The sequence below is a fragment of the Mirounga angustirostris genome, unplaced genomic scaffold (genome assembly GCF_029215605.1).
Source record: "Mirounga angustirostris isolate CCGP_5_RB_7025 unplaced genomic scaffold, mMirAng1.0.hap1 SCAF_3, whole genome shotgun sequence".
NCBI lineage: Eukaryota > Metazoa > Chordata > Mammalia > Carnivora > Phocidae > Mirounga > Mirounga angustirostris.
The window spans coordinates 3,226,172-3,244,555 of NW_026991711.1; the positions used below are offsets into that span (position 1 = coordinate 3,226,172).

Genomic DNA, 18,384 nt, shown 5'->3' on the forward strand with positions numbered 1-18,384 from the left:
CAAAACAAAACAAACAAACAAACAAACAAACAAAAAACACCCCATGCTAAAAGGTATGGCCATTTAGTTATCCGTAAAGCCAAAGAGAACTTCCAATGAAAGATCTTGGAGCATGAGAAAATATTTCATCCAGGCTGCTGGCTGGCAACAGGCCACGCAAAGCAGCACCCAGCCCTGCGTGGAGAGCAGGTTGGCAGATGTTATTAGCTGACTTTTGCTGAAAAAGTATGGGAGAACAGTTGGAAATTCACAAGGTGTTGGACAAGCTCTAAATAAATAAATAGCTTATTCGGCAGTAGAAAGAGAGAAAGACAATGAGCTCCTTCGTTGAGGAAGAAGACAGGGATACTTCTAATTACAGAGTTCCTTACTGTTGGTTTCATGGGCTGACTTCTTAATGAGAATGGAAATTGTACCTCCCACACTTGTGTTTAGAGGTTCTAGGACTTCAGAATGACAATTAGTTTGCAGTTTTGCTCCAGATTTGTGATCTTTCTGGTATGGGAATGCCACCAGTGTAGGTGAGAGTTCTTCGCCCTCCTCCCTTGGTGATTGAGGCAGCACGTGGGGAAAGTGCCAAGTGCCAACTTAGAGCTTCTAACACCTTAACTTGAACATGGCATTTAACACTAGAATAGCCCTAAGGGAAAAAACAAACACCCCAAAGACGACACTTGTTAACATCTGAGGGGCACGGCTAATAAGGATTCAGTGAATATACGAAAATCTAATTTTGTAGAAAGAGCCGGAGTCCAAAAGAAAAGAATGAAACAATTGCAAAAGATACTTTCTCAGAGGAGATCATTATCCCATGAGGCTGAAAGGAGGTTATCCCAGGGTCATTGTTGGCTAGTTAGGGTTGCTGAACACATAGGCAGGCCCATTTAGATCCCTCACAAAGTAAGATGGAAATCATCACAGAGCCGACAAAATTGGGCCACATTTTCTTCAAATTCCAAGAATCCCTTCATCTCTCCTTTCTGAGTAGACATATTGCTAGGCAACATTTGTTAACACAGAAAGGACAACAAGATCTAAAAGGAATAGAAAACCAGAGCACCATGTCTACAAAGGTGCCCCCAACACACACACAATCTTACACACACACACACACACACACACACGCGCACATACAGGCACACACACTTAAAACGACATTCCAAAAGGTATTATTTTTTAAAGTATGACTTAAAATGGAAGATCGACTTTAAATATACCTCTTTGAGGCAAACTCTACTATGATACACGCCTCACTGATTCTTCTTCCCAAATTCATGCTACTCCACAATGATCATAACTATACTGGCTAAAACGCTGTTTTCTTTGTGTAAATAGGGTTCTTTTGGCACATGATAGCAACTGGCAGAATCTTTAAGTCACATGCTGACAAATATGTGAAAATATTTATTACCCTTTAAAACATTACAATCTTATTATCCTTAGACTTAAGATTTCATTATATTTAAAATAAAGACCTTTGTAAACTATAGAGGACATTCAAAGGCGAACTTCCAGGACTTAATAGAAAATAACCGACATTATTGTTTCAAATTATTTCACGAAGATACACAAATTAAAGGAAGAGAATAGACAAGGGCTGGTTTTGTTCGTCTCAGTCTCTGCAAGACCCGGAGGCTGCTCCGGTCTCAACTCAGGGACGCCCATCCTCACCGGTTGCCCCCACGGTTATGAGATGTGACCGCAGGGGCACTATTTGTAATCGACTTGGAAAGTCACAGAAGCCGTCACAAAGCCCCGTAGATGTGCACACTGGAAGCACTTCTTCAAGGGCATTTCGACGAGGCAGTCGCCGCCCGCGAAGGGCGCGCAGGTCTGGAGCCGCCCACCTCCGCGCCTCCGGGCGCGGGGCCGGGAGGGTGTGATGGGGAGGAGGGCACCCCGCCGCGGGGACGCGGGGACGCGGGCTCGAGCTGCGTTCTCGCCGGAGCCCGCCCTCTTTCCGGCACTATGGAAACTGCAATTTTCTCGCCTGCTCGTCCTCCTTCTCCTTCCCTCATTTCATCCCAAACAGAAGATTTCAACTTCCCGAGAACCTGACAAGTGAATGGCGCCGAGGACGCCCCGGAAGAGCCCACGACCTGGCTGCGGGGGAGGGGCGCCCCCGAGCGGGTGGGACCCTGGGAGCCGCCCGAGGCGAGCGCTGTCCGGGGTCGGGGGCGCCGCGCCCCCCTCTCCCTCCAGGAAGAGGGTACCGAGCTGCTGTCGACCCAGCGCTCACCGGTGACTAATGTGATGCTCGTAAACAAGGCGCGGGCCGGGCACCCGGGAACCACCCAGGCGCAAACCCGCCGCGGCGGGCGGGCCCGCGCCCACCCCGACTTTGGGCGCCAGACCCGCTCGCCCAAGTGTGTAGGATGGTGGGGGGGGGTTACGCGAGGGCAGCCAAGTTCACTGCCCCTTCGGGCCCCCGCGCGTGGGGCGGCAGCTGGGCGATGCGGGGCCCGAGGAGGGGCGCTGCGGCCCCCGCACCCCCCCCGGCGCCCAGCCCCGGCTGGCGGTCTCGGCCCTTGATCTCCGCCGGCCCCCGCCCCCTGCAGTGTCCCCTCCCCCGGCCCCCTCCCCGGCGGAAGCTCCGAGCCCAATTAACTGAGTCAAGGGCGGGAGGGAAGGGCCCTCCGCGCAGAGGCCGGCCCCCGCCCCTCCTGCGCGCCCCTTTTCCCGCCCTGGGTGGCATCTCCTCCGCCGGCATCCACAACGAGCCTCTGATTAATGAGGCTCGGCCGGCCCCCACCGCGCCCGCGCCCCGGCCTCCGCGGGAGGGGGAGGGGACGGCGGGAAACGCAGCCCGGGGAGAAAGGGGGGCGGGGCGGGGGCGCGCGGCCCGCCCCCCCGCGGCCTGCTCCCATTGGCTGCGAGGGCCGTCCGTCGGGGGGCGCGGCGCCAATGCGGGCGGCGGGGCGGGGCGGCCGCGCCGTGTGTGCCTGCGTAACGCCGAGTCACATGTTGTTTTGCTCTTCTTAGTTCAGTCACTCGGTGCGCGATGTGTTACTCACTGTGCGGCGGGGACCGCGACGAGCCCGGGTCGCCGTTGGCAGCAGCAGCAGCAGCAGCAGCCCCGGTGGCGGCGCGGACCCCGAGTGCCCGGGCGCGCCCCGGCACCCCGCAGCGCGGCGCAGCGGCGGGACCGGTGCGGCCGCGCGCGCCTTAGGCTCGGCTCCGCGGCTCGGGGACCCCGACTCTCGGCCCGGCCAGCGAGTCCCCAGGCGCCGCCCGAGAGCCCGGGAGACAGCGGCCGCGGGCAGCCGGGCCGGGGGGCGGCCACCGCCCGCGCCGGGCATCCTCCGGGGCCCGGAGCGCGGAGGGCGCTGCGCCACCGCGCGGTGCCGGCCCCGCCGGGCTCCCCCAACCTTCCCCGCCTCCTGGGCCCGAGGGACGCGGGCTCCGGCGGGCGAGCAGGGGAGGGGAGGGAGCCGCCCCCGCCCGCGCGCCCCTCCGCTCTCCCCCAGCTCCGCCACGCCGGGCCGGGCGGCGCGGCCTGAAACGCGGGCGATGGCGAGCCCGCCGCTGCATGGGCCCCCCGGGCCGGCGGGCGGCGACGGCCCCAACCTCAACAACAACAACAACAACAACCACAGCGTGCGCAAGTGCGGCTACCTGCGCAAGCAGAAGCACGGCCACAAGCGCTTCTTCGTGCTGCGCGGGCCCGGCGACGAGGCGACGGCGACCGCGGGCGGGGGGCCGGCGCCGCAGCCGCCGCGGCTCGAGTACTACGAGAGCGAGAAGAAGTGGCGGAGCAAGGCGGGCGCCCCGAAGCGGGTCATCGCGCTCGACTGCTGCCTGAACATCAACAAGCGCGCCGACGCCAAGCACAAGTACCTGATCGCGCTCTACACCAAGGACGAGTACTTCGCGGTGGCGGCCGAGAACGAGCAGGAGCAGGAGGGCTGGTACCGCGCGCTCACCGACCTGGTCAGCGAGGGCCGCGCCGGCGACGCGCCCCCCGCCGCCGCCACCGCCGCGTCCTGCAGCGCCTCCCTGCCCGGCGCCCTGGGCGGCTCGGCCGGCGCCGCCGCGGCCGATGACAGCTACGGGCTGGTGGCGCCCGCCACGGCCGCCTACCGCGAGGTGTGGCAGGTGAACCTGAAGCCCAAGGGCCTGGGCCAGAGCAAGAACCTGACGGGCGTGTACCGCCTGTGCCTGTCGGCGCGCACCATCGGCTTCGTGAAGCTCAACTGTGAGCAGCCGTCGGTGACGCTGCAGCTCATGAACATCCGCCGCTGCGGCCACTCGGACAGCTTCTTCTTCATTGAGGTGGGCCGGTCGGCCGTCACGGGCCCAGGTGAGCTGTGGATGCAGGCCGACGACTCGGTGGTGGCGCAGAACATCCACGAGACCATCCTGGAGGCCATGAAGGCGCTCAAGGAGCTCTTCGAGTTCCGGCCGCGCAGTAAGAGCCAGTCGTCGGGCTCGTCCTCCACACACCCCATCAGCGTCCCTGGCGCGCGCCGCCACCACCACCTGGTCAACCTGCCCCCCAGCCAGACGGGCCTGGTGCGCCGCTCGCGCACCGACAGCCTGGCCGCCACTCCGCCGGCCGCGAAGTGCAGCTCCTGTCGGGTGCGCACGGCCAGCGAGGGCGACGGCGGCGCGGCGGCGGGGGCGGCGGCGGGGGCGGCGGGCGGCAGGCCGGTGTCGGTGGCCGGGAGTCCCCTGAGCCCCGGGCCGGTGCGCGCGCCCCTGAGCCGCTCACACACCCTGAGCGGCGGCTGCGGCGCCCGCGCGAGCAAGGTGGCGCCGGCGCCGGCAGGGGGCGCCCTGCAACACAGCCGCTCCATGTCCATGCCGGTGGCGCACTCGCCCCCAGCCGCCACCAGCCCCAGCAGCCTGTCGTCCAGCAGCGGGCACGGCTCCGGCTCCTACCCGCCGCCTCCGGGCCCGCACCCGCACCTGCAGCACCCCCTGCACCAGGGGCGGCCCTCCAGCGGCAGCGCCTCGGCCTCGGGCTCCCCCAGCGATCCTGGCTTCATGTCCCTGGATGAGTACGGCTCCAGCCCTGGGGACCTGAGAGCCTTCTGCGGCCACCGGAGCAACACGCCCGAGTCCATCGCTGAGACACCCCCGGCCAGGGACGGCAGCGGGGGCGAGCTGTACGGGTACATGACTATGGACAGGCCCCCGAGCCACTGTGGCCGCCCCTACCGCAGGGTCTCGGGGGATGGGGCCCAGGACTTGGACCGAGGGCTGAGGAAGAGGACTTACTCCCTGACCACACCTGCCCGGCAGCGGCCGGTGCCCCAGCCCTCCTCTGCGTCCCTGGATGAATACACGCTGATGCGGGCCACCTTCTCTGGCAGCTCCGGCCGCCTCTGCCCGTCTTGTCCCGTGTCGTCTCCCAAAGTGGCCTACCACCCCTACCCCGAGGACTACGGCGACATCGAGATCGGGTCCCATAGGAGCTCTAGCAGTAACCTGGGTGCCGACGATGGCTACATGCCCATGACCCCTGGCGTGGCTCTCCTGGGTGGTGGCCCCGGCAGCTGTAGGAGCGATGACTACATGCCCATGAGCCCCACTAGCGTGTCCGCGCCGAAGCAGATCCTGCAGCCCCGCGCCGCCGCCGCCGCCGCCGCAGCCCTGCCCCCCACGGGAGCCGCAGTGCCGGCGCCCACCCCTACGGCCGGCAGGGCCTTTCCAGCCAACGGGGGCGGCTACAAGGCGAGCTCCCCAGCCGAGAGCTCCCCCGAGGACAGCGGGTACATGCGCATGTGGTGTGGCTCCAGGCTGTCCGTGGAGCATGCCGACGCCAGGCTGCTACCCAACGGGGACTACCTCAACATGTCCCCCAGCGACGCGGGCCCCTCGGGGACCCCTCCCGACTTCTTCTCGGCAGCCTTGCAGGGCAGCGGGGAGATGCTCAGGGGAGTCCCTGGCTATTGCTACAGCTCCCTGCCCCGCTCCTACAAGGCCCCCTACACGTGCAACGGGGACAACGACCAGTACGTGCTCATGAGCTCCCCCGTGGGGCGCATCCTGGAAGAAGAGAGGCTGGAACCGCCGGCCGGCCCGGGGACCGCGCCGTCCACAGGCGCCCTCGCGGCGGCGGGCGGCCACTCCCAGCCTCCTCCCCCAGTAGTGCCTTCGCCCGGCAGGCCGAGCGGCAGCCTTGGTGGCCGCCCCGACGGCTGCCTGAACCAGCGCTGCCGGTTAGTGCGGCCCACACGCCTGTCCCTGGAGGGGCTTCAGACCCTGCCCAGCACGCACGAGTACCCTCTGCCGCCCGAGCCCAAGAGCCCCGGCGAGTACATCAACATTGACTTCGGCGAGGCCGCCGCTCGCCTGTCTCCGCCCGCGCCTCCGCTGCTGGCTTCGGCGGCCTCCTCGTCCTCGCTGCTGTCGGCCAGCAGCCCGGCCTCATCCCTAGGCTCGGGCACCCCGGGCACGAGCAGCGACAGCAGGCAGCGCTCCCCACTCTCCGACTACATGAACCTCGACTTCAGCTCGCCCAAGTCACCCAAGCCGGGCCCCCGGAGCGGGGACCCCGTGGGCTCCCTGGATGCCCTCCTGTCCCCCGAGGCCTCGTCCCCCTACCCGCCGCTGCCCCCGCGCCCTCCCGCCCCCACCTCCTCCCCGCAGCCGCAGCCGCCCCCGCCGCCCCCGCCGGGGGAGCTGTACCGCCTGCCCCAGGCGGCCACTTCCCAGGGCCCCAGCGCTGCCTGCTCTTCGTCCCCGGAGCCTGGGGACAGTGGGGACTACACCGAGATGGCCTTCGGCGTAGCTGCCACCCCGCCGCAACCCATCGCGGCCCCCCCGAAGCCGGAAGGTGCCCGCGTGACCAGCCCCACGTCCGGCTTGAAGAGGCTGAGTCTCATGGATCAGGTGTCGGGGGTGGAGGCCTTCCTGCAGGCGAGCCAGCCCCCAGACCCGCACCGGGGAGCCAAGGTCATCCGCGCAGACCCACAGGGGGGCCGCCGCCGCCACAGCTCCGAGACCTTCTCCTCGACCACCACTGTGACCCCCGTGTCCCCGTCCTTCGCCCATAACCCTAAGCGCCACAACTCGGCCTCTGTGGAAAACGTCTGTCTCAGGAAAAGCAGCGAAGGGGGCGGCAGCGGCGTCCTGGGTGGGGCAGACGAGCGCCCCACGTCCCCCCGCCAGTTGCAGCCGCCGCCCCCCCAGCAGGCGCGCCCACGGGCGCCGGGTCAGCCTGGGGGCTTGGTTGGCTGCCCCGGGGGCAGTGGCTCTCCGATGCGCAGGGAGGCCTCTGCCGGCTTCCAGAACGGCCTCAATTACATCGCCATCGACGTGAGGGACGAGCCTGGGCTGTCGCCCACCCCGCAGCAGCATCCACATCCACAGCCCGGAGACAAGAGCGCCTGGGGCCGCACCCGCAGCCTCGGGGGTCTCATCAGCGCCGTGGGGGGCAGCAGCGGCGGTGGGGTGTGTGGGGGGCCGGGCCCCGGCGCCCTCCCCTCCGCCAGCAGCTATGCCAGCATTGACTTCTTGTCCCATCACCTGAAGGAGGCCACCATTGTGAAAGGTGAGGCCCTTGGACCTTGCGGATGGGGGGGGACGGGGGGGGGGGGTGGGGACGGCTGGGGGACGGGCGGGGGGAAGGGTGCGGAAGCCGGTGAACCGCTCCGGGTTCACGGCCATTCTCCTCTTCAGCACCTTGACCCCAGCGCCAAAATACTGGACCAGCCTTCTCGTTTTGTTTTCCTGTGGGCTCCCCTGGCTTCCTTCTGTTCCAAACACCAAGAGCAGTCGGGGGGTCTTTGAGCTGAACGGGAAGCTTCCCACTCAGGAGACTTGGATTTGTTGTTCTCCCCGAGCCCCAGGTCTTTTTTCCCACAGCCGCCCCTTCCCATCGGTTCCCAGGGCAGATGTCTCCCCAGGTCGGCCACCCCAGAGTGCCAGGTGCGGGCTCTTGGCCTCAAGTTTGACAGCTCCCTCACCTTTCCCTTTGTTTTCCTGGAGCCAGGTCCCACCTGATCTTTGCTGAGCCCCGAAGTTTATAAAAGCAGGCCTGCAAGTCATTTAGAAAATGAGCGTCCATTTTGGTGACAGCAACAGGAACAGTTAACCGTTTCAGTTTTACACGGAAACTGGAGGGGCTTTGCCGCAGGAGACACCGTTTTTCTCCTGAGGGTCTGAAGTGGTGACAGTGTGTGCGCACAGCGTAAGAGCAGTGGTTCCGGGCGTACCTGGGAGTCACCTGGTCGGAGTTAAACCTGGATGGCTGGGCTGTAGAAAGCCCAGAGATTCTGATGCAGTAGGTGTAGGGTGTGGCCTGGACTGTGCCCTTCTAAGAAGTTCCCGGGTGGTGTTGATGCTGCTGGTCGGGGAGCATCCTCGGAGCACCCTGTCCTCCGGTAGGCTCACCTGAGGAGGCTTGAGGGTGGACCTGCCGGGCCTCGCCCAGACACATTCGGGCAAAGCCTCCGGTGGGCAGAGCCCAGGCACCAGCGTCGTCCAGAGTTTGCCCAGGTGATGGGAACGTGTGGCCGGGATTTAGAATCAGTGCTTTAGAGAGAGTAAGTGGAAGACAACCTCCCAGGTCTTTTCCAGAACAACTGGACAGGAGGGTGCCCCGTATTGTTCACCGTCTCGTCAAATATCCAATGAGGAGAGAGGGGTGTGCTTGCTTGCAGCTGGTGGTGCATTCTAAGGAGCTCAAACTTTGAGCGGCTGGGGGTCGGGGGTTGGGGAACAGGAGGGAGTGAGTATTCAATTCCTAATTTTTCTTTGGTGGGGGTGGGTGTTGCTAGTAAGGTAGAGGCTCTGGGGCCACCCCAAAACAGGAAGCAGTGAATAGTGTTCTGTGGATGCTGGCTTAAGGTCAGCAGGCTGCAGAGGGACCGAAGTGATGATCTCGGTGGCTTGGGGATCCATGCGCCTTTTGTTCTTAAAGTAAACAGAGTAGCTGGACGCCGTCTAAGTCCAACGTAGGGTTTGGCGTATGCTTGGGACTGTTAGTCCCTGCGGTTTAAAAGTGCAGCTGTAGGGTAAGTAGCCTGTTGTTCTAACATAATAGAGGGAGAGCGTTTTACTTTTTTTACTAAAACCATAGAGTAAAAGATGAAAAGAGTCACAGAGAATTATCAGGAATGTGGTGCTTGAGCATCTAATGACATCAGCTGGAACTTGCCAGAATGTATCCCATAAACGATAACTCTCCACTGAAGGTCACTTTGCTTGGAGTTAAGCACAACAGGCACTTCTGGAAGAAGGCTCGTGTGTGTCAGGGAGTTGGAGGGTGAGCTGCCGTCCAGGACACAGCCCAGAGTGACACCCCAGCATGACTGGAACTGAGTTGGGGAAAAAAAAAATGCATGCACACAAAAATTCTTTTCGTATGCCCAGATGGGCGTATGGGGTATATGCCATAGTGAACATGAAAGTACATTTTGCTGAAATCTGATTCTAATCAGAAAAGCAGCCTGAGAACGTAACACCTTTTACGCCTTTTGGCGAAGTAGGCAGCGAAAACCTGGACTGGACTCAGCCAGGCCCCAGGAGTGGGTTCTTGCTACAGCAGGAGGAGCGAGCTGGGGTTTTCGTCGCCAAGCCTGAAAGGATTCGAGGCCGTTCTGATAAAGGAGGTACATTCAGAAGCGTGATTCATGTATGATATAATGCCCTTTTCAGACTAGGGAAAATTTTAAACTGCAAGAGATAAGTTTAGTTCGAGACCTGATTTAGCTTGTTTTGTTTGTTTTCCCACCAGTAGAAAATTCCTTCCAACCTAGAGGATTCAGGACTCTGAAACCAAAACGGCAGTTCATATGCTCTATGGTGGCTGAACAAAGATGAGATTGGATTTGCATGCCGTTTTTCCAGAGTCTCTGGGGGCATTATGGTAAACACCCATTTAAGAAGGAAAAGGACTATTTTTAAGCAAAATAGAGAGCTGCAATTGATCCATTGTGCCAAAACCACAGTTTTTTTTTTAAAAGGACTGCATGCTAAATGGATTTCTAGTAAACTAATGTGACACAGAGAACAGTAGAACAGGAAAGACAAGGATGTCATCTTAATTAACGTGAACCTGAGTTGTGGTCTGCGGAGCCAGAAGGGAACTCAAAGTGAACGTCCACTTTTATTTAACTCACGTGTGCGTGTAGAAATTTGTTTGTGGTGCTCATAAATAAAAAGTTCACAGGAGATAAGCGTCCTTTGGGAGAATGATTTATAGGAAAGAAGACTTGGAAAGCATTTCTTTGAAGATGAAATAGGAGAAGAACTTCCTGGGTCATTGCGTGCACTGGCCTGGTGCTCAGGAGTGGCTTATGTGTCCACACTGAGCTCCTCAGGCTCCATATGGGGAAACGTCATTAATTATGCTGAAGCAGAATAATTCGGGGTTGTTTGGGTAGGGTTTGGCATTTGCATAAGTGGTAACAAAGACATAAGGTTCCTGCAGTGCTTGATAGTTGTTTACAATAGAATTGGGGATGGTGGGATTTTGGTGCCGGAACCAAAGAAACAAGTTAGTATACCTTAGGGGTGTGTGTGTGTGTGTGTGTGTGTGTGTGTGCGCGCGCGCGCATGCTCTGGATTAAGATATAATAATAATATATATGATACAATAGTTGTATATATTAATCCAGAGCAAATCAAAATTGAACTCTAAATTATGCATCTTACTTGGGAGCAAGGGAAGGTCCTTAATGTGTGTTTTGCGTGTGTGTGTGTAGGAAAATCCAACCAATCTGTCAGAGCGTTGTTGTTTCAGAACTGGAAATATAGTACAGGATTTACTGTGCTTTAAAGCAGCATTTAAAAACTAACTGTATACATTTTTGTGCCGTGATTGGAGGTTGGTGTCTATCGTAAAAGGTGCTATCTTAGTGTTCTGTTCCTCTTTAGTGGGATTTTTATTCTAAAATTGGTTTTCATGTATGTATAAGGCAGATTAGATAAGAGTTACCATTGAAAGCATCTGTGTTTAAATTCTGCTTGATAAAAGGACTATTTATTCATATCCTATGGTCAGAGAATTTGGGGATAAGAGGAATGTCTCCAAAGGAACAGTATAATCACGATTTATGTTTAAAAGGATTGCCTATTGGAAGTCCGAAAGCAAAGAAAACTTGAATATCTTTCAGTTGCTTGACAAGCCACATGCCCTTTATTTTTCTGTTGTGCGTGCTGTCCAGCTCCTGTTGCAACAAGATAATAACACTGCTCCGGCCCTGTTCCCAGGCACAGACAACCAAGGTGCTAATGAAAACACACAGGCTTTCGTGAATGAAAGTCACGTGACTCGTTCTACTTCCTTTATTGAAAGAGAAACCTTTACAAAAATAGTATTTCGTAGAAGGAAGCATAGTATGTGGAACATTAAACCAGGAATCAGGAAACCAGGTTTCTGGTTGCTGATCTAATGAGTCATTGTGTGACAGAGGAAAACCATTTAACCCCACTTTCTCACTTTCTCTGTCTGTAAAATGGGGTAATTATAACCCTCTCCCTTCCGTGGCTTTGGCCACTGGGCGGTCCAGCAGATCATAAAAATGAAGAACAGTTAAAACACTCTTCTAAAGGATCCTGCTCATAAACCCACTGATGCTATTGACACTTACTACCTTGAAACCATGAGTATTTACAGGAAAGTCACTTTTGTCCATGAACGTTCTTAAAAAAACAAACAAAGAAACAAACTCAGAGTCTGAAAACGGAGCTAATACCCTTTTAAGAAACGCGTGTCTTTTTTGCTTCTTTGCTAGTTAACACCCCAGTCGCCAGGAACCATGTTTTCCCCCTCTTTACTTAAGGTGAGATGTTGTTCATAGATAATTATCAATTGCAATGAAGTAGTGGTTTAAATTACACAGGAGAATAACAATGGGGAAAACAGCATCCTAATGCCGAAACTACACTAAGACTGTCCTTTTGATTACCTTTTATGATTTGTTTGTATGTCAAGAGATACTGTCAAGATGAACATTTTTTAATTAGAATATACCTTTTTTTTTTTTAACTGATAGTGTTGGCTGTCAATGTGGGGTGTATTGAAAGAAAACCAGAACCCTTGAACTTTCAGCCGCTGAATCCAGTGCTGGGCCTGGGTTGATTTAATTAGGGGAGCCACTCCAAAGTTTTGATTTGTGTGGTTGTCAGACAGGGTAGGGAAACCTCCAGAGTTTGCTTGAGTCATTTGCTTTTCCACAGGCCTCCTCCCCCACAAAAGGAATTCTCATAGATAATTAATGTTTTATTTTCCTTGGAGCTATATGGATTAAACGAATCTTTCTCTTTTTCTGGAGAGGAGAACTTGCAGCAGTTTAACGAACAGCATGGGTATAATGGGTTTTCTGTTGAAATTCCCACTAATGCATTTTCTGTAGAAGCATAGTTCCAAGAGCTGGTTAACTTTTGGTATCAGATTTGGCAAGTGGAGAGGGTTCTTTTTGTTTTGTTTTTTTGGGTAGCACAGAATCAAGTGTTCCCGTTTCACCTTAGAAACTTAAGGGAAAATGTAACTTTACTCTTTTATCTGCATTGCCAAGTGGAGTGGGGAAGAACTCAGAGGGAAGTAAAGCGCCGCCCAAAGCCCGTTCTTCACCGGAGTCCACTAATAATAGGGGAATTCGCTGCCGATTTTGTCTACTACAGACATGAGGAGAATGTGTATTTCTGTACAAGATGGGCAAGGCATCTTAATGTTGGCATTTTAATAAACAAATGAAAACAAAGTGTTCTTACCCTCTAAAATGATCAGTTATAAGCATGTCCTTGATCAGGTGGTTGTTTTGTGAAAACAAACTATCCACATTTAAGTGGGGGAGACTGTGTTAATTTTACTTGTATTGTAGACTGAGTTCAGTGGTAGGTTTTTTTCTGAGGGGAACTCGTGGAGTCATCCTTCAAGATAGGGGAAATGCTGAGGCGGAGTGTTGCTGGTGATGATTCGATTTCTTTCTAGAAAGCCATAGAGACTTGTATGAACTGGGCACAGAAATAAAAGGCACAGAAGGAAGTTTAAAGAGAGGGACTTGGAATATACGTCGTATGGTACCATCTTGCTCAGTGGATACAAATGATACAAGATCCTTCTGGGCATGGTGCTCTTGCTGCTTCATTGAATTCATTGCATGGGAACGCTAAAAGAGAATTGGGTTAAAATTTAAAGGCTGCACGTTTACAAGTGATAAAATAGGCAAGTTAGGGGTTCTGATTTCTCGGTGATTGGACCAGAAAAATATTAAATTTGCATAAAGTTGCTTTTACATGTCCAGAGACATTGTAAAACTCAATCAGGTAAATGGCGTCTTCAAATTTGGCCCTCTTTCCTTATGCCATACATGATATTGATGCCCACAGAAAAGATTTATAAAATACTCTTTGCCTACTGTGCTTTTACTGAAATTTGGAATATTTGGTCAAATATTGTGGTATATAATATACTTTAAAGATAAATGATCTATGCATAGCACCTTGTAAATACTGGGTTTTTTTTTTTTTAGTATTGATTTTATGTGTATATATATATTTATTTATTTTTAAGGTCTTACTTATTTATTTTAGAGATGGGGGTAGGAGCAGAGGGAGAGGGACAAGCAGACTCTGTGCTGAGTGCGGAGCCCCACTCAGGGCCCGATCACACGACCCTGAGATTGTGACCTGAGTCAAAATCAAGAGTCTGATGCTCAACTGACTGAACCACCCAGGGGCCCCTTTAGTATTGATTTTCGAGTATCAGATTTTCCAGAAACAAATATTTTGTGTGTGTGTTTATGGCGGGGGGGGGGGGGGGCCTCCATTTCTCATCTAGTCATGCTCCAAGAGGCTTGATGTGAATTTTTTTTTTTGATGTGAATTTTTTTTAATTGAAACTCGAATACTGAATAATGACATATTCTCTAATCATGTTAAAACTTTATAACCTCAAGTATAGTTTTAGTCTTACTGGTGCTTTAATCTATCCATATGGTATTGGTATAAATCAGTGTGTGAATTATTATATTCTAGTATTAAATTTCAGTTTTTTCAATGTGTAAGAATGGGATTATGATAGATTTCTTTATATTATGTGACTTTAATAATTACCTTAAAATCCATGTGTTTATCTCAAGAAGGATTTATGCTTTTCCGTAGTATTAATGCATAATCTTTAGTATTCATGAATGTGACATAGTGCTTTCACCATGCAAATTTATAAGTAGTTACTTAAGTCAGTCCATCTTTTGCCTCCAAATTATGTGTAACTAACAGTCCCAAAACTTGATGGGCAGTGAAAGAAAGCAGCTGGAGCTGGGAGCTGGTGACATTGTAACCATTACTGAAAGATTATTGTGCGCCCCTCTCCCCTTCAGGTCAGCAGTATTGTTTAAAATCCAGAAAGTGTTTTTTCTCACTTCATGGTGGTGAGACATTTTCCTACCTGCAGTATCACGTAATCCTGCAAAACCCAGTGACATAGACAGGGCCACTCCTTGGAAATAAGGAATCTGCCGCTGAGGGAGATGCCCCGCGACTTGTCCAGGTTCCCTGCGCCGAAAGGAGCACTGTTGGGCGATCCACGGAACGGCGCTACGGACCAGCGCTGTCCTGGGGCGTCCTGCGGTTCCGTCTCCGAGTGCTCTTTACATTCTATCCCCTTGTGTCCGCGTCCTACAGACTCTGCTTCCGGAGCTCACAGCCAGTAGTTACATCGGGATTTTGCTGGACCCGCCTCACGCAGCTCTCAAGGTCACTGTGTGGTTTTTTATGTCGCTGGGTGATAGTTACTTCATTTCTCTCTCCTTTTTTTCTTCCATGTATTTATTCATTCCCAGTAAAATGTGGGCAGGTGAGCAGGAAGTAGGACATGGAGGGAAAGCCCCCCAGTTTCTTTAAACCCGTCCTACACCCGGCAGCGTGGAGAGCTTAGGATCTGATAGGACTTCGACGGCTCTCAGTGTGTCTGTGTCGCTGACCTCAGGTGTTTGAGGTTGTTGGTTGGTGGTCAGCTCTGGGGGCTTCCAGGCTGGCTTCCTGGAGTTCTAGGGGTCTGCGATGAGGAAAGCTCCCGTTGCCCCAGCTGTTTCGGCTTCAGCAAAGCCGGCTGTACATTATACTTGAGAAGACCCCTCCCCGCCCTCCCAGCACCAAATGCATTAAAACGCCTTCCACACAGCGTGTTGAGAATCAGAAGGGAATGCAAGTTCGTTTGAAGGGAGAAGAGCTGGGAGCTGTTGGTATAATGTAACTCATTTAAGATTGTGAACACAGAGGCCCAGGGAGGTCAGACTTCTTCTCCAAGGTCACCATTTAATTAGTTGGTAGAAATGTTTGTAAATATTATCAAGAAAGAATAGAGTATGCTCTGTCTCTGTGGGTCCTTTGTGCACTGATGAGTAACTTTCTCCCAGGGCTGTCCGGTTCGCTGCAGAACAACTCAGCGCTTTTACGAGTGGTATCTGTCTTTTTTACTTTGGGACATTTTGCTTCACGTATAGACCAAAAGGTCTGCTGGTCGCCAGAAGTAGGGGAGACAGAGGCACCGAAGTAAGGAAGCGGGCTGTAAATCCGGGAACGAGCCTGCTCACGACCATGTGGGCAGTGTTTACTGGTGAGGCAGAGGAGAGAAGCTTTGGCAAACATTCCAGATCATGTGCTTACTTGTTAAAAAGAAAGAAAGAAAAGAAAGAAGAAGAAAATTCCTGGCATAATTCAAATGGAAAAGCCTCTATTATAAAACGTACGTCCTTGATCTTTGTGATGGGTTCAACCTGGACGGTCCATCCGGTCACGGCTTGAGGTGTCTTTATGATGTATTTATTCTATAACTGAAATACCATATTCTCCTCATTATGAATAAGTCCATTAACAGTTTCCTAAGAAATGAGTCATTAACCTCTTTAACGATGAGTGTATTTGAAAACTAACCAATTTAGAATTTGCCCAGGGACCGATAAGTTAACTCATCAGTTGTTGCTAGGTGGTAATCTTCTGGGGACTGGATTATTTCATGAGTGCCTGTCTTGTTTTCGAGATTTCTTTTTCCTGAGAAAAAAAATCATTTAACTGAATTTTTATATGAAGAGAAAGGGTTTTTCTACCTTCCTAATGATGTGACTGTAACCCCACTTTCCAAGGCATAGGGGAAGACGTGAACAACCCAAAATTCATAAGCTGTCCATAGTTTTTAAAAAAGGTCATGGGGCTCCATGGGCTTGTGCTCTGGTGGGTGAGTCAGTTTTGTTTGCTTTAGCTGCCGGTGTCTCCAGCATCCTCGGAGAGACTACTTCCTCCCTAGCAGATGGCAGCCTCGGGGCCACGCCTGCCTGGTAAGCAGGGTGCACCGTAATCCACCCAGCCGCGCGGCATCCCAGGCTGCCTGCCGCAGGGGCTCAGCAAAACAGGGAGACCCTGCCCTTCCCTTCCCTCCCCATCAGTGCAGCTTTTCGGGTTGAGGGAAGAGCAGAGTTCAGAGTGCCCGGTCTCTTCGGTTCTGGCTGTGGAGCACGTACCAGGATAAAGGGAAAAGCTGACGAATGAAGATTCTGATGTGCTTGCTCTGTAGGGAGTCTTCATAAAGAAGCCCAGCAGGCTTTCCCGGGGTGAGGTTTGGATCCCTTCCCTAGAGCACCCCTGGAATTGGCGTGGCTGCCCTGCCCAGCACGGGGGATGGGGGGCGGTGGGAAGCCAGCGGAAAGTCCGGACTGCAGTTGGGGGCGGGGGGTGGGCTGTGAAGCCCGGAATTCCCAGGCCTTTGGAGAAGCCACACCCACACCCACTGGGGGGATTGTCCCCGCCAGGCCAGGCCAGCACCTCCCCTCCTGTCCCTGAGCAGAGTCTCAGGTACCTGGTGGGTGGATGAGTCGGGGGGGGATTGTGAGGTGGGGGAGAAGTTTTGGAAATAGGCCAAGATGTTCTTCTTACTAAGTTTAAAAACTATGCAAATCGTGCTTTAGAAACTCTGAGCAATAAGCAGGATTAAACAAGGCATGGATTAGTGTGTGTAGAGCAGCTTGATTTTGTTTGAAGATGAGAAATGGGGGTACTAGGACCCTGGGACAGTCAACATAGTGGAGCTCCTGAACTCCTGAAGTGGCAGAAGTTGCTAGAAAGTGGCCAGTTTCTTACGCTGCAGCCTGGATGCATTTTTTCGAAGGTAAATTACTCAAGTGACTTGTGGCAATGTATGCGACTGTTTTATTCTTATACGATAGTAGGGTTTTCAAAAATTGTTTTCTGGCATAAAGGTGACCTAAAATAGCACTTTGTATATACAGATGAAACAGAAAACACCATTAGCTACTCATACCCTCCTCCAGTTATGTTTATCAAGTAAGTTCGATGACACTTCTTCAAAGATCTTTCTTTCATTCGTTTGCTGAGTAGACTTCTAATAAATACACGGTTCAACTGAAAATATTTAGGTGGGATTTAGGAAAATATATTAGCTGCAACACTGCGAAATCTGTATTTCTTCCTCCTTTAGGATATTATAAATCCAGGAGCGTACAATTATGTTACAGTCAGCATCAGAAAACTAACTTCAATTGGTTCAGTAAAAAAATGAAAACTTGAATAATGCATGGTGTGGAAATATTAGATATGAAAGCCTGACAGACTTCTAAACAATGAATTTTAAAACATTCTTTAGCTTTTACTTATTTTGACAGTTTTCTAAATGAGCATCTTTTTTCCCCCAAGTTTAAAGTTTATGTAGCTTCCAAATATAATGACATTTTGGTATTTAGGGTCATATCAGAATTTTAAAGATGCAGTAGAACTGACTCACCTTAATTCCATTTTACTTCTTATCACTATTTGCAGTTTAGCTTATCAGTAGGGCTGGTTTATTAGTAGTCTTCGTTCCAAATGAAATAACCACAGCAGTAAAATACCCAAGTTTCTCTGGCATGGAGCATTTAATTAAGTTCCTAGAATAACTCCGGGTGATAAGCATTCATCTCCACGACTCTGGAGTCTGTCCTGTTCAGCTGGAATGTTCAGAATTCTTCGGGTCTTAAGCCATTTCCTAGAGTCGAAGACGGTTCAGCCAGTCACTCGATTGAGGTTCAGTGTGTCCCAACACCAGAGTCGTCACGGGCGACGTGAAACCAGCCTCTGGCCCCTCGGTGCTCCCCACGCACGCTGTCCCCTGGGCAGCCGCTCGGAGCCCTCCGGGAGGTGTCCACCCTTCACAGTGGGCTGGCTCGCTGGAAGGTTCTGATGGAGCCAGTCCAGCGCAGAGTCGCCTCCGCCACCCTCTTGGGTTACCTCCGATGATTCTGGATCGGTTTTCTTCTCAGAAACAATAGGTTTGATTTTGCTGGGGTCCTGGCTGCTGGGTGTAGCTCACTCTATCCTGTGCCCTGTAACTGTCCCAGGATTTCTCTTTGTGCCCAGTCTTTGCTGTCAGAGGGAGTATTCCAGAAACTTCCCCACGCTAGGTTACCGGCTTCCCTTTCCTGCGCCTTCTGATTCTTC

At 53.3% G+C, this 18,384-nt stretch overlaps 1 protein-coding gene across 3 annotated transcripts in view; it reads left to right on the plus strand.

The window, feature by feature from the left end:
- Nucleotides 1-2,968: 2,968 nt before the first annotated feature.
- IRS2 (insulin receptor substrate 2) overlaps nt 2,969-18,384 on the plus strand; it is a 29,648-nt gene continuing 14,232 nt past the window's right edge. For 2 of the 3 annotated variants that reach the window (XR_010409911.1, XR_010409912.1), the window contains exons 1-2: nt 2,969-7,498; nt 9,686-18,215. Coding sequence is in view for 1 of the 3 variants with exons in the window: in XM_045869701.3 (XP_045725657.1) it covers nt 3,511-7,498 (3,988 nt within the window). In the remaining 2 variants the exon portion in view is untranslated. The remainder of the gene's footprint in view (nt 7,499-9,685; nt 18,216-18,384) is intronic. The other variant, XM_045869701.3, reaches the window with a different exon arrangement.